Source organism: Neopelma chrysocephalum, unplaced genomic scaffold (assembly GCF_003984885.1).
Source record: "Neopelma chrysocephalum unplaced genomic scaffold, ASM398488v2 Primary Assembly neopelma1_91, whole genome shotgun sequence".
NCBI classification, from domain to species: domain Eukaryota; kingdom Metazoa; phylum Chordata; class Aves; order Passeriformes; family Pipridae; genus Neopelma; species Neopelma chrysocephalum.
In genome coordinates, this window is record NW_020897753.1 from 4415844 (window position 1) to 4431756 (window position 15913).

At 39.7% G+C, this 15913-nt stretch overlaps 1 protein-coding gene across 1 annotated transcript in view; it reads right to left on the minus strand.

The window, feature by feature from the left end:
- LOC113972314 (protocadherin Fat 4-like) overlaps positions 1-15913 on the minus strand; it is a 36940-nt gene that overhangs the window by 15008 nt on the left and 6019 nt on the right. Inside the window, exons 6-25 of the mRNA XM_027693247.1 lie at positions 15694-15783; positions 14930-15040; positions 14134-14250; positions 13186-13276; positions 12530-12642; positions 12100-12273; positions 11544-11672; positions 11132-11290; positions 9944-10124; positions 8923-9056; positions 6945-7889; positions 6430-6555; positions 6046-6303; positions 5613-5711; positions 5337-5509; positions 4214-4362; positions 2999-3306; positions 2093-2362; positions 865-1002; positions 90-306 (exon numbers count right to left, since the gene is read on the minus strand). Of these exons, the coding sequence (XP_027549048.1) occupies positions 90-306; positions 865-1002; positions 2093-2362; positions 2999-3306; positions 4214-4362; positions 5337-5509; positions 5613-5711; positions 6046-6303; positions 6430-6555; positions 6945-7889; positions 8923-9056; positions 9944-10124; positions 11132-11290; positions 11544-11672; positions 12100-12273; positions 12530-12642; positions 13186-13276; positions 14134-14250; positions 14930-15040; positions 15694-15783 (3982 nt within the window). The remainder of the gene's footprint in view (positions 1-89; positions 307-864; positions 1003-2092; positions 2363-2998; positions 3307-4213; positions 4363-5336; positions 5510-5612; positions 5712-6045; positions 6304-6429; positions 6556-6944; positions 7890-8922; positions 9057-9943; positions 10125-11131; positions 11291-11543; positions 11673-12099; positions 12274-12529; positions 12643-13185; positions 13277-14133; positions 14251-14929; positions 15041-15693; positions 15784-15913) is intronic.

Sequence of the window (15913 nt, forward strand, 5' to 3'; positions counted from 1 at the left end):
ATTGCATATGTTTATGCCTCATAATTACACGTGCTGAAATATTCCCTAAGGAGAATGAAGGGACATTTCCTGTGGTAAAGCAGAGCTACCTGTGATGTTTGCTGTGTCCTGGAGATTTGGCTCTCCGGGATTGGAGGCTTTCAGAGTAAACGTGTACTGGGAACGACTTTCATAGTCCAGAGGTTCAAGAGTTGCAATGTCTCCAGAAAGTTCCCCAACGTGAAATGAAGTTGTATCTCCAGTTATGGTGTAATGAATAATGGCATTGTAACCTACATCTGCATCTGTGGCTGCTGCACTCAAAATCTAAATGAGAGGGGAAAAAAGAGAAACAAAAGGTTTGGAGCAGAACGAAGAGAGTGGCAAAACATACACCCAAGACTGGCATTGAAGCATATAGTGTTTACTGACCAAATTAGTCATATGGCCATTAATTGCCTTGCTAAAATCCTGACACAGCAGGAATGGTCACAGGTGTTACAGATTTTCAGGTGACACCTCTTCCTTCAATTCCTGTAAATCATTAGGTCATATCTGCAAGGCAGATATATTGGGAGGTTGCCCAGAGAAGTTGTGGCTGCCCCATCCCTGGAAATGTTTAAAGCCAGGTTGAATGGAGCTTTTGAGCAACCTGGTCTAGTGGAAAGAGTCCCTGCCCATGGCAGGGAGTTGGAATGAGATGATCTTTAAGATCAGTGGTACTCCACTGTCACATAAATTAACATGCTCTGTGATTTTACAGGCTCCACAAAGTAAAAAATTATGTTCCCCAATGCACAGTGATGATACATAACACTATCCCTTCTAAAGTTTACACGGTGAACACGAGTGCAGAACAGCCTGGTTATTCCAAGTGCCACCTACCACGTGTGGAGGCTCATTCTCTCTCACAGTCACAGAGTAGGATCTCTGGGGGAACACTGGTGGGTTGTCATTCACATCTTCCACAGTGAGGCTCAGCACCAAGCTTGCGGATTGGGGTGGTCTGCCAGAATCGGTGGCCTGTGAAGAAATGTGTCATTAAAAGCAACTCTTTAACACAAACTTACTTGACCACTTCAGTTTTGATCCAAAAAATTGTGAACCTTTGTCTCTGAAGACTTTCTGCTGGACCAGTTATCCCCCAGTCCCATTGTTCTAGCCCTGTAGTTGATTAGTGGTGTCCTCACCCCATCACACTCTCTGCCTCATTTCATCAGCAATTAATCAAAAGCTCAAGCCTGGATCCAGATCAAACACATCATGTGACCAGACATGGCACTAATCAACACAAAAACACAGATATCTGTGCTGTGGCATTTGAAAGAATAAGGAAACCCCTTGCATTTTGAGGGTTTGAAGTGCCTACAAAGCAGGCTGTGAAGAGCATCCAGTACACGGTCACAGAAAATTCCAATCTACAGGAACATTTACACAATTTTCAATTAGTCTTAAAAAGTGTCACTTTCATTAACTCTCAGATTTTCAGAAGACACTGGTTCAATTTTTAGTGGGTTTCCTGAATATGTTCCCCAAGTTCCTTGACCTCCTAAATTATTTGTTAGCAGCAAAAAATGTCCTTCAAATATATTTGTACCCGATGGCCAGTGCTGGAACTCTTCTTAGTATGCACAATAATTGATCTAATTAGTAGCAGTAAAAATCAATTAAAGCAGAGAGAATAAATAGATACCCTCATGGCTGGTGAATGAAACTTTATGCCTTTTTTTTTTTTACCTTGAAAAATCTCGTTTCAGGTATTTTTTAAAAGGTCTAAGCATCTTATCTTTTGAAAAATGAAAAAATAAGGGAAAGGGACAAACAACATGGATTGGTCTAAAATGGACTGAGGAATGCTTTGGAGATGTCACAATAAGCTGTTGTGTGACTATAACCTTTAAAATCTGGGCTTCATGGATCATTTATTCACCAAAACCAATTTACACAGCAGAAAATGGAGCTCTGGGTGCAAAACATAAGGAACATTCAAAATTTATTAATGAATTCTAATAGAATTCTCTGAGATTAAGTGGGTTTCTTGTGATGATTCAGTATTTTCTCATTTCTTATGTTCAGAATTCTGTGAACTCGCCTCAATAGTTTGTCAACTTACTATTATTTTCAACTCATAACTGTCCACCGTTTCTCTGTCTAAGGATGTTTTTGTCATCAGCTTGCCAGTAGAACTGTCAATATGGAATGTTCCAGCAAAATCATCTTCCAGAGAGTAGGTTATAAGTGCATTAACTCCTATATCCAGATCAGTAGCAGAATATGTGCCCAAGTCCAGACCAGCTGCATTCTCAGGAGCCGATAATTTAGTTTGAATCCATGCTGGGAAAACTGGAGAATTGTCATTGGCATCATTAACTCTCACAGTTACCTATAAGAAAAGAAAAAAAGAAAAAAATAAGAGACAAATTTAAGCTGTAGAAATGGTATTTGAAGGAGAATTTTGATTCATTTTAGTCTATGGAAGCCTATAGGAAAAAAAGCAACAACATCCAAAAACCAAAGGGATACATAACAAATTGAGCATTTTTCAGCATTTGAGCATTTCCACAACCTCAGCATTTTTTGATTTTTTTAATTTTCAGCTGCAAGATAACATATGTATGAGATAACATCTACTCTAACTGGAAGAGATGAGGAGAATTAATAATCTGGGGCCTTTGGGCTCATGATTTGACAGAGCTATGCACAGACAGTTTCGGTGTTAGTGAGTTTCTCTGGTTATAGACTGTTCACAGAGGGATTCTCAGGAAGTGATGCAATCTGTGAAGGGACAATATTTCAATCTGAGAAGGGACAATATTTCAATCTGTGAAGGGACAATATTTCAAGATGGTAATATCTCCTCAGGATAGAAAACCTGAAGTTAAATGAAAGGCTGTCAAAGCTTCCTGCTTGCATAACAGAAAGCACTTATGTGGATATTGCTCAATTCTTGAGGTTTTTTTTTTAAAAAAGATATTTCATATTCCTTTATAAAAAGCATTTGGGAATGCCTGTTCCATACCAAAGCCACAGCTGTGTTGGGTGGCAGCACAGAATCCACAGCCTCCACGATGACGCTGTACAGGTCGACTTCTTCCCGATCAAGCCCGACGAGGGCCACGATGTCTCCTTGGTCACCCACAGAGAACTTGTCCCGGTGGGATTTCAGGGAATACACCACCTGCACAGCTATGCTTCCAGTCAGAGCCTTCACAGAGCCCACTGCAGTCCCTGATGGCTTGTTCTCATCGATGCTGAACTCGTAGCTGGAGCTCTCAAAAGTCAGCCCGAAGCTGGTGTCATTTACCAGCAAGTAGAGAGTGACAGAGACTAGTGAGAGAAAGCAAATTAAAATAGGGAAGTTGTGGCTAAAATCATCGTGATCCGTGCTCTATTTCCTTAAATCTTTGAGGAACTAATAGAAAATGACAGAAATTATCATGTAGGAAAGAGGAATGACAAGAAAAAAGAAATCAATAGTAATAAGGAATAATATGTAACACAAAACATGATGCCTTTTATAGCTAATTTATGTTCCAGAGTAACCCCACTTCACTGATCACAGTTGCTTCAGTAGGACAGGAGAGCAAGGATCACCAATGACAAGTTAGTGGGATGTGCAGGTGTTTTACACTCCTTAAAACTCCTGCACTAAATTGCTTTGTAACAAAAGAGAGGCTACACATAAAACCATAAGTGCAATTTCTGTTGTGACCACTCATCCAATTTTAAGAAAATCAGTTGTTTCTCCTGTTCATAATAAATCAAAGTTAGCCTCCAAAAAACACATGAAGAAGTTACAGTTGCCGTGTGAGTCAATATTTTATGAAAGAACAGAAACTCATTTGAGGGTTATTTGCAAGTTCCCGTTTCTTTAAATGTTCTTAATTCTAAGAAAATAAAGGAAAACTGAAAGGGAAACACATCATCAGTATTATTTGAATATATCTTTTTAGAGTGAGTACAACTGTGAATCCTGGGGTTTGTATCATAAGTACAACTGCAATAAATTAATATTAAAAAAATTAAGTCTAACCCAAGTTTTCTGTTAAGACGATCAGCTTGGAGGAAATCAAAGGGTAAAAAGCAAATATTCATTATTCCTGAAATGCAACATGGGGTATTTGTTCCCTAAATTCAGTTTGACTTGGCAGCAATGGGATTAATTTCCAATTTAAAGGTTTGCAAGGGTTATGTTTACATGGGGAAAAGTACAAAAGGGTAAAAGACATTTTACCCTGCGATGTAAGCTGGGGATCTCCATGATCAGCAGCAACAACTATCAGTGTGACAACTGTGTCAGCTGTGATGTGGTCCAAGCTCCTGCTGAGGGTGATTTCTCCAGTGAGGGTATTTATATGGAAATCATCAGAAGGATCCATGAAGCTGATTAAAGAGAAATCAGGAGAGTATTCATATTAATGACCATCTAGTTACTGCTTCTTCTGTAAGGAGCACTCAACACACAGTATTTGCCTTTTCATAAAGAGCAGGTTTTAATTGCTGTGTCATTAGCCTAAATAGATTGGCCTTTTAAATTCCAAGTATGTTTTCCATCATGGAAAAAACCCAGCATTCATGCCTTCAGTTCCCATTATACCCCAAGCTTTTGATTTTCCCACAACTAGAAGGCAGATATTGCACACTCAGCTGCATATTCAGCAATAGAAGGAACCCAAGTGGCATTCATCTGGAATGACCTGCTAATTCCTGGTGTTCTGCAAACTCTCACAGATAACTGAATTGCTCACAGGAAAAAGTAGCATGTTTAAGGTAGAATGCCATCTCACAGTTAAAAATGTTCTCTTTCAAGACAATAGTTTTAAACATCCACAATTTTACTGATTCATTCATCTGTCCTTCCCAATCCATGCTTTTCATGTCAAGGTATCCTGGTGTTTTCCATGACATAGGGGTCATACACAAGTCCTTCTCCATTAATTTTTCTAAGCATGGTGCATTATGAAAGTTAGTATTTCTTGATCTCCTCCCAGCAAACAGAAGATATGTGAAAAGACAGTTTCATTCTCAGCGATTCACTTACTTCCCACCCAGGAATTCCAACACATTTTTCAAACTCTCAGAAATTCAAACAAGTTTTGGCTTTGGGGTTTTTTTGCCGAGTTTCTCTCTTATGACACAGTCATGATTCAATAAGCTCTAAAACACGGAGTAAGGACTGTCCTTCCTGAGTTTAGAAATCATAGGTGATTACAGCACTTGTAAAATGTCTATGAGCAGATCTTATCCTTCTCCAGACCAATAAAAATACTTTGTGAGAAATAAAAATACCTTTCTGTTTGCTTCTTTCCCAGCAGACACTTATCAACAAGGGATTATTATCACCACAGGGATTTTACCTGTATGAAATGACTGAGTTGTTCCCAGCATCAGGGTCAGTAGCAGACACTGCCAGCACAAACTCTCCTTCCTTTGCATTTGCCACTCTTACACTGGCTGAGTACTGAGCCTTTGTGAACAGAGGAGGGTTATCATTCACATCTAGCACTTGAATGCTGACATGGGTGAAATTCTGGTGTGTGAGAGGAGAAAATGCATCATTCAGAAAATGCACAGATATTTAACTTCCTGAAGAAAAAGCAGTTGCAAACAAAGCATAACTCGTTCCTCTTTACCTGCCTTCGAGGAGCTCCATTATCAGATGCCACCAAGAGCAGCTCATACTTCTCTTTGGTTTCTCTGTCTACAGGGGCAGTCACCAAAATGGTTCCATCCTAAAGAAGGGAATGTGGTTCAACGCACAGATCATTTTGATTGTAATTATACACTGAATTCTCAGAGGAGACGAGGGATTGAAATAATCTGTTCTCCTTTGAGCACGTTCAGATTCCAAGCAGCACCTGACCAGTATGTCTTAGTTTTTGAATATCAACACATATTTCCAACCTACAGGGCACGTGCTGGTTTTGATGTGCATTAGAATGGTACCCGCCACCTCTTTTTACCTGATGTGTAAAAAGGTAAAACCTGATGTGTTATTACCTGTGCCAAGTAACTCCATGAAAAGCAGTACCTAAATATTGTTTTCAGCACATCCAAACCCCTTACCTGTTGGATGCTGTATGGATTATCCCCATCCTCAGCTGATAGGTAATAAGTAATTCGGGCATTCTCTCCCTCATCCAAATCAGTGGCAGTCACACTTCCAACTTGGGCGGGAGCACTTGACATGTACTCTCCTTCTGGAATCTCAAAATTGTATGGCTGCATCTGGAACTCAGGGTTGTTGTCATTGACATCCAGAACAGTGACATGGAACAGGGCACTGGAATTAAGCCCATCTGTGTCAGCATCAACTGCCCACACCTGCCAAAGTCAGGAACAAAAAATGGAGTTTTAGTGGACATTTTAACCTCTGATAGAGATATAAAAGGTGTTCAAGGGAGTGAAGTAGAAACGAGCCAAAACTGAAGAGTCTGAGCCCAAATTTACTTGTAAAGTGAACGCAGATGTAGTCTCCCTGTCCAGTTCTGTGTCATTCCTTAACGAAAGTATTCCAGGCATATCCACAGTAAATGAGGTACTGTTATGAATAAAGTGTCCCTGAGAAAAGCCAGCCTAGAAAGAAAACATAGATCATTTGAGATTTAACATGATTAATATTTAAGTTCAAAAAATAATCATATTAATACTTATACCTGACCTTTTTATAGGACTTCTCATTACAAAAGTACAAGTGCTTTGGCAGGTTTAATACCTGAAATCCTGCACCCTGAGCTGTGGGAATACTGGACTTCTTTGGCAAACAGGAACTGCAGTATGTGGAAGCCCTTGTGGTCCTAGACATTCCCTCTCCCTAGAGCTCTCCAAGACTAATCCCCACGATGTGAGGAGCAGCAACACACAGTTCAGTGGAGTCTGAACTGAGAGAAGCATTTACGCTGCTTTAAAACTGAGGAAACCGTGTCACCTTTGATTTATCAGGATGAGAATAATCTGGTACCTACCTCGTCCTTGTCAGCAACACTGAACGTGTAGACAGGACTTCCCTTCTGAAGGTTCTCAAACACAGATATCTGATAAGCTGCCTGGCTGAATTCTGGTGGGTTATCGTTGACATCTACTACATGCACAACTACGAGGGTTTTATTGCTGAGACTTGGCTGACCTCCATCTGATGCCTCCACTTCCACTAGAAAATGCTTTGTGGTCTCATAATCCAGCTGCTGGTTCAGGCTGAGCTGGCCTGTGGTTGCATCGACAAGGAACACCGGTGAGGGGGTTTGGGGTTGCTGGCTGACAATTTGGTACGTCACCAGGGCGTTGTCCCCAGCATCCAAGTCAGTGGCAGACACTGTCAGCAGTGCCTTTCCCAGCACTTCATCTTCAGGGACATCCACTGTGTATACACTGGATGAGAAGACTGGAGGGTTGTCATTCACATCACCAACGATGACTGTCAGGTCGAGAGCTGTCGACCGCGCGGGTTGGCCTTGGTCGCTGGCGATCACTGTTAAGTTATACGAACCTTGGGTTTCTCTGTCCAGTTCCTTTTCCAGCAAAATTAATCCTGAGGTGTCAACATCCATTTTTCCTTCCCCACCTTTCAGAGCATAAACCACTAGCCCATTGAATCCCTCATCCGCATCTGTTGCTGACACCCTGGCGACGCTCGTTCCAGGTGGCACGTTCTCGGGAATGTTAACGGTGGTGTTGGTTACACCAAACACAGGACTGTTGTCATTGACATCTAGAACTGTGACAAACACTGTAGCATAGTCAGTAGTGTTCCCATCTGACAAGGAAATGGTCAGTGTGTAGTTTTTCTGGGATTCATAGTCCAGTTTGGTTTTTGTTGAGATGACTCCCATGTCATCGATGGCAAACGTAGCAGATTCCGTCAGCACTTGAAACTCAACTGGTATATGGGGATTTAAGGACTCATACTCTACCTGGGGAAGACACAGCATATTATCAATAAATGAATTAAAACCAATAAACCACTGTCTAAAAAAGAATAATCATTTTAACTTTGCCTAAACTCATTTTATGGTTGATATTGTGGCTTGATATCAACTTATGGTTGATACTATGACTTGGTTTTACTTCTTTTAATTAATTTTCATTCAGGCATTTACTAACCTCACAGATTCATTAAAAGAAGTAAAAATCAAGCCACAACATACATAAAAATCCAGCTGAAGAGGACTGCCTTTTATTGGAACATCATTAATATATAAAAGGAAATATGTATCAGACATAATAAACAGACTGCACTTTAACCTTTGGTTCTGCCTTTCTTCATATAAAAAAAGTGAAAAATTAACTCAGAAAGTCAATAAAGCAAAACAATAAAATGCATTATCTTCTCACTGCTTTGGTAGGAGGCTGCCCATCTGCCTTCAGACCTGCATCCCAGAAGGAGCTTCTGGTGACCTGCTCATCTGAGCATTTTTGAGCAAAATGAGGAGCAAGTTCTAAAGCCTTCTTTGAAAATGCCTTTATGACAGTCTCTGATGGGAAATCTCCTATCATGTCACAGAGATTTAGATTTATCCCCAACAGATGAGGGAATATTTCCTATTCTGGCCTTTGGGCCACTATAGGTTTTGGAGAGTGTCCAGAGTCAACAAAGGGCTAAGCATGGAAGTTTACTTTCTCAAGCAGTTCTGGGGTTTATTTTGTTTGCTTGGGGAGGTTGGTTTCGTTTTGGGTTTTTTTAAATGTTAAATGGTAGCAGATGCTGTTTAAGCTTTAAGCAATGGAAAGTTTGCAAAGGTTTAAGTGGAAGCAAATCCACCTTTGTGGGTGATAAGCTTCATCCTCTGAGGGATGTACTCAGTGCTGTATGTGCAGCTTGACACACAGAAAACCCAGTATCCAGTTACCCATAGCCTGGGGAGACATGGACATGTGGAGCACATATTTTATGGGATTTTCTTACAGCTGTCATGTCTTATATAGAAGATAAAATAAAGTTCTTACTTTTGCCACTTCAACAGGACTGACCAGCTCCTCCTCCACGGACACATTGTATGTTTTTTGGGTGAACTGTGGTCTGGAATCTCCAACCGCAGCGATTTGCACTGGCACTGATGAACTCCTTGGAACAGCCCCACCTGCAAGCAAAAGGAAACAATCTCCCAGCAGATGCACAAAATACCCACTGCCTCAGAAAATAAAAATAAAAAAATACACTTTTCCACTGTCACTGACTTTTTTTTTTTTTGTTTTAATCCTTACTGCAACTGTTATGGTACTGCCTAAGGGGTCCTAACAAAGATCACAAAGGATGGACTTGGGAATCCCTTTTGTATCCATATTCCCCACAGCACCCATTTTGTCCATGAGACCATAAATTTGAGGACACAGAGCTGATTTTGACCAAATCATGGAAAAATCATGAGGCTGAAAACCACTTCGTATTCCCATGCTTCCAGGAGTGGGATAACATTCCTGGGTTACATTTGTTTCTGCCCTTATTCAGATCATGAATGTTCACTGAGTTCTCTGTTATTCTTTTAAAACAAAGAAACCCTCAATAACTATGGCTAAGGAAATGCTGGTGGTGGTGGTCTTCCTAAAAATGGGCTTGGCATCTTGGATGTGCAAAGACCAAATTACTCAGCACATTTTAATTTCTTTTTACTCCTTATTGAATGGTGACTGAGTTACAAATTTCTAACTTCTGCCTGAACCTCTGTATTCTCTACTGTGCAACACCAGTCAATAAGTCAAAGGAAGGTGTGAAATATATGTTATTTAACGTTCTTCCCACAGCCATAAGGAAACCAGATTTGACACAACACCATCAGCAGGAAGCAGAGTTTTACCAGAGATGCAGCAATTAGTTTGGGTGTATAAGGAGCAGACAAAAATATATGGTGCTTTTCAAATAAAGCCTGTGAACCTGTTTTGACAGCATTCATTCAGTTAAAAACCAAACCAAAACCAAAATTCCTCACTGGGAATAGCTGTGTTGGCCTGTACTAAAATCTCCTCTTACCATCAGTAGCTGTTATCCACAAAACAAACTTCTTAAGCTCGTTGATTCTTAATGGGATTACTGTCTTTAAACTGATTTGTCCTGTGGATGTATCCAATTCAAAGTATCCATCTTCATTGCCACCAGCTAAGATAAAGCTTATCTCTCCATTTATACCATCATCTGGATCATCAGCAGCAACCTGGAGAAAAAAAAGAAATATTTTACTGTAATTTCTTGTGCTTTTATCAAGTAACACAGAAATGCTTCTTCTTGTGCAGTTTGCAGAGCAAAGCATTCAGGTAAGCAGATCATTAGGAAGTGGTTGTGGGGCTTTTTTCCTCTCATTTATAGCAAATAATAGGTCTGGATAATTATATATATATTATATATATATATACATATATATATAATTAGCAAAATATAGCCACAACAAAATTCAGTTACACCCTTGACTGACTGTCATTTTCTTATAGAAACTATTTCCTATGGAATTCCTGGGTTAAACCTCAGTAAGAATGTTTGCCTTTTGATGCACAAACATCATCATTCCAGCATCCATCATTCCTGTGGAACTCATGTGAATGACACCAAGTTTGTATGTCAGAAACCTTGTTTCATAGAAATTCCAAAGTCACCAGAGGCAGATGGTTCAAGAGATTTCATCAGGAGCCATTAAATTGGCACATTTGGGTACGAGCATTGATTGTGACTCCTGTATATCTCAGCTCCTATTTCCAGTGTTATTTGGTTAACTCATTTACTATGTTAGAAAAAGTACATTGTATATAAAAATGATCCACAATGCTTCAGCATTCATCAGCCTTTTAAAAAAAATTGTATCATTATTTCAATTCCTGGACTCTGAAACCACTGTTTTCATTAAACACCTTACGACAACTAAAATCTAGAATCTTATCTTATGTGTTATATTTGTGGTATTCAGGGTGTTGCACAGAATCTTAGATCAAGAATAAAAATCCCATATCATTTGTTCCCTGATCTGGGATCTGATTAGAGCATCCAGAACACTGTGAGTATGGAATGTCAACAGGTGTAAGCTTTGAAATGAAAGGTGGATTGTTTCTGAACTCAGAGGAGTTCAAAACAGATCCCCTTTTAGATAAAACTTCTGCACAGCTTTAACCAAGGACTCGTGCACGCTCATTTAAACTCAGAAATGTCATTTCTACTTAGTATTTCTAGTACCTGAAGAATGGCCATTCCTGGAGTCATGTTGAGGAAAAGCTCTTGTTCATATGGTGTGCCTCTGAAGGTCGGGCTGTTGTCATTCTCATCCAGCAGCAATATGTTGATTGGAGAGACCCGTGAGGTGCCGTGAGGTGGCAAATGGTCTCTGGCAGTGACCTGGAAAAACCATGTAGGGAAATCACTGCACTGTTCAAATGCATCTTCCACGAGGAGCAGGAAGGATGAACAAGAATTACAAGCTGGGTGAACTGTGTCACTGGTGGTGTTTCCCTCCAGACAGCTTTGATGTGAAAGGCTGGATTCGATTCTTCAGTTCAGCTGAGGATCTGCACTAAGGAATCGGCCTCTTGCCAGCACAGATCAGGTCTCACCTGTTTGCCTTGGAAAGGAGGAGGTTTATTTTTAATACCTGTAGCTGAATAGATGGTATTCTCTCCCTATCCAAGAGCGTGGAGTTCCTCACAGTTAGGATCCCAGCTTGACTTAGCTGGAAGGGACTGTCATCTGGAGTGAGAGCAAACGTTCCCTGGAAGCCTCCCTGCAAACAGTAATGGTATTTGTTATAAAATAGGGCAATCCTTGAGCTTTCTTCTTATTTTCCACATGGAGAACATTGAATTTTCTGCTTTAATAGAGGTTACAGTTCCAAAAAGAGGGAGAGGAGCAAACAACATGGAAGAAATATAATATGCAGGCCAAGGACAACTTCGTGTCCACTTTGCACTCCTGCACTTTCAGATTTGTGACCATTTGCAAACCACAGGAGTTGCACAGAGAGACAAAATTTATTCTTTGGTTGCACGTACTCTACCCCCCAAAGAAGTAAAACTAAGTTTGCTTTGCTTAAGCAAAGACAGTCAGAAAAAGGCAATTCTATTTGCTGCACCTGTATAACACAAACACCTTTTTTATTACATTTCAGAAGGGCGGTATTTGTAGCAAACATAAAAACACTGGCTTTTTACCTCATCTTCGTCAGTAGCTGTGACTCGAAGAACTTCCATCCCATTTGGGAAATTTTCCAGAAGTGAGACATTGTAACTTGGTTGGGACAGCACTGGATCATGGTCATTCACATCTTCAATAGTCACCAGAACTACTGCGTCGGCTGTTTTGAAACTCTTGTCTCGCTGGGCTGCCTGGAGAACAGAGTTTACAGCTGTAAATTCCACATCTTGGTAACAACGAGCTGTTCTGGCTTAACACAAGGACATGACACAACTGACTGTTTTCAGTGAATGAATTTTCCTTTTATTTTTCTTTTATTTTAAATGGCAGGATGGAGCCTTGATGCTCTTTAACATCACTGTGAGAAATGCTGTTAACAGCAGGTTGGATTTACATATTACGTTATGAAATTGAGATTCAGAGTTAACACACTAAAGCAATCACTACCTGAATGGCCACCACAAGAGAGGGACATTTTTCTCTGTCAATGGCAGTCTCTACTTTCAACTCTCCAGTGCTTGCATCGATGGAGAAGTTGTTGTTATAGGCTGGGGGGTTCACTGAAAAGCAACAAATTTCAGAGGGTTAATGAGAATGAACCAGAACAGTAAATCTGCTCTGTCATTTAAATGAGTGTTATATTCTCAGCCATGGCAAAAAATGACCAGGTATTCCAGATAAAAGGCTTTTTTTCCCCAAGGACTCCATCCTCAAAACAATTCCTAGGAAATTCATTCACACTTCAAGGTCCCAAATTAAGCATTTCATGAGCTTTTGGCAATTCCTTCAAGAGGAGGTAAAGCTCCTGATGGAATTGATCTCTCTAGGTGGTCCTGAATGGAAATTCTTTGCTCAAATTGAAGCCTCTAAACTGACTTACACTCAGAATCAGGAATTGTTTATTGGAGGAAGGTCAAGAACACCTAAACACTTTAAAAATAGTTGGACCCTGCAGTAAAGGACTAAAATTAAACTGATTTAAGTGGAGCAGCACTGTGGTGAAGCTCTGTGCAGTTAAGACATCTAAAAGAACACTTCCTTATTCTCTTCAGGAATATTATCAATTAATGTGGCAATGTCTAGAAGGAAATGAAGGCTCTTACCTAGTTTGATGCTGTAAACTACTGTTTCATTTATGCCTCTGTCTCCATCTTGAGCCAATATGGCCTCTGGGAGAATAGTCAGAGCACCCTCCTAGAGAACATACATTGACTTGATTAACTTGAAGAAAAAATACACAAAGTTCACTTTTTTTCATTGGATAAGTCATAACTTTGATTAGAAAAAGAAGAAACATGCACTTAATGGGATCCAGAAAAAATTCTTTCTTTGCCATCCGTGCTTTCCAGAGGAAAACTATGACCAAAATGGTTACACTGTGTTTGAGAAACACCAGATTATGGAGCTGCAGTCACAGATGGAATTTATTTTAAGAATATTGAAAATTTCAGTTCTTTTCCTTTCCTCTCCTGGAAAACAACATGCAAGTCTATACTGCAGCCCTGAGAAAAAGAATAATTTACAAGATAAAAACATTTTAGAAGAGCTAAAATTATGCCTTCAGACAACTGAAGATGAACTTCTAACCAAAGGGACATCAAGGGTGTAACACTACAAGTATTTGTGGTTTAAAATATGTGAACATGAAGACAAAGAAATAGGGATACAGATAATTAACTATTTTAATTTTAGTGGATTACTCTGATAATACCATACTGTGATTTTTTTATTATAATACATCCAGAAACCTGAGCCAAACAAATACATTCCCCCAAGAAATTTCTACCCAATATAGAAAAAAAAATTACAATATAACATAAACCACAGATTACCACTCACATTCTTATTTTTGCTTCCCTGATTGTAATGCAGTGTGAAGGAATTACACTACTTAAAACTGAAAACAGGCAGCTAATTTCAGGACTGATGGACAGTCAGTTGTCCTTTCAAGTTTACAGCAAAAGCTCTCTTAGAACAGGTATTTGGGAGGTTTGCCTTTTCTTTTCTTTTCTTTCCTCCAAACACAAAAGCATCCAGTGAAAAGCTTTTACCTGGTTTTCACTGATATTCCCATTGTACACAGATTGACTGAAATAGGGATTCAATGTATCATAATCTTCTACATTAATTATTAAGGATGCAGTGTCACTCTGGTTTCCAAATTGTTCCTGCATGCCAAGGGAAAGAAGAAAATAAGAAACACTGCAATGAAGGAGCCATATCTCAGTGGAAAATACAGCAGAATATTATTACATGTATTTTACAGGGTCTAAGAACTCTCACCCTGTCAGATTTTTCCATTTCTGAAAATCCAGTTCTAGGAATAAAACTATCAACGGGTAATTGTTCTTAGTTATTAATTTCCTATCAGGCAGGTGTTACACAGCAGTAGAACTTGGTAACAGTACATTTGCTGCAGCTGTACATTTGCTAGATATCACAATAACTGCAGCAAAACCATGGGGTTTTAGTTCTAACAGGAAATGAAGGCAAACACATATCCAAATCTCAAAAAAAAGGACCTGGTGAGATGCAGCAAAAGTATGATAGATCTGCCATAATGAATAGGTGAATACGTGTGAGAATAGTGGGGAATAAATATGTACAATATTTATACTTAGAGAAACACACACAGAAAGAAACTTGGGCTGGTATTTGAGAGGAAACTTAAACAGTGGCTCAAATATTAAGAACATGCTTCTTTGCAATAGAAGCCAAGATGCAGCCACAGCTTTTGGTTTGGGAACTCCAGAAGTTCTAAATTTGTAGAAACTGGGATGTTATAACAGAGAAACTATCCTTGTAGAACTATTGTGGGTCTCGTTCTTCTTTTATTTTGTACCATACCTTTGCTTGGACTGTTAAATTGAAAAGGTGGACCTTGTTGTAATCCAATGTTTTATTCACTATGACGCTTCCATCTCCTTGCCTTATATAAAAGTAATCTGAGTCCGGACCCTATTAAATGAATAAATCAAATATTTTATGTGATTAAAGATGAAATACATTTTCTTTTCTCTTTTTTCCCCCTTTATTGTTGGACTGTTTTTCATAAAGGACCACGAATCTCTCAACCACCACCACCACCACACATTCTATTGCCTCTCCTGTCAGTGCCAATAGAATTCCTACCTGATTTATCTCATCCTGTGGTCAACAACTAAAGCACATCAGAGGAATGGCACCAGTGTCCCTTCACCAGCTATGAAAGGGGCAGAGACAGCAAGCTCAGAGGTGAAGATTTCCACTGCAGATATCTAAAGTTAGTTGAAATAATCCTACTCCAGCTGGCTTCAGGACTGGAGATGAACAGCAAGCCAAATACAAACTTTAAAAAGAAGGGAAACTGCTTCACTCCTGCTTCTACAAAGGACCACTGAGTTCCTTAGCTGGAGCTGGAGAGTGCCACAAATCATTCAACAAATGTTAAGAAATAAGATTCAGGCCTCACCTGTGGTATAAACTCTAATTTTAAATGGCCTTTTGGCTTTTTGCAGGTTTTTAATCTCAACCACACAGCACGAGGGAGCACATGGGGATCGGGTCCCAGGCTGTGAATCTGTGAACTGCAAACTGGCCTTCTCAGATTCCAACCAACACAGGGCACTCACCGAGAGACTGTAAGTGAGGATGTTGAATTGTGGTGAAAAATCATCATCCTTTGCTTCCACTTTTATAACAGTGAAACTTATTTCAGCCACCTAGAGGAAATAAAGATCAGCAAACGCTCAGTCACGAGACCCTTTCGACATCCTTCCTAACTTGGGGCAGGGAAGTTGTGCCACCTCCTCAGCAAATCCCTTCCCATTGCCATTTTTATGGACTATTTCC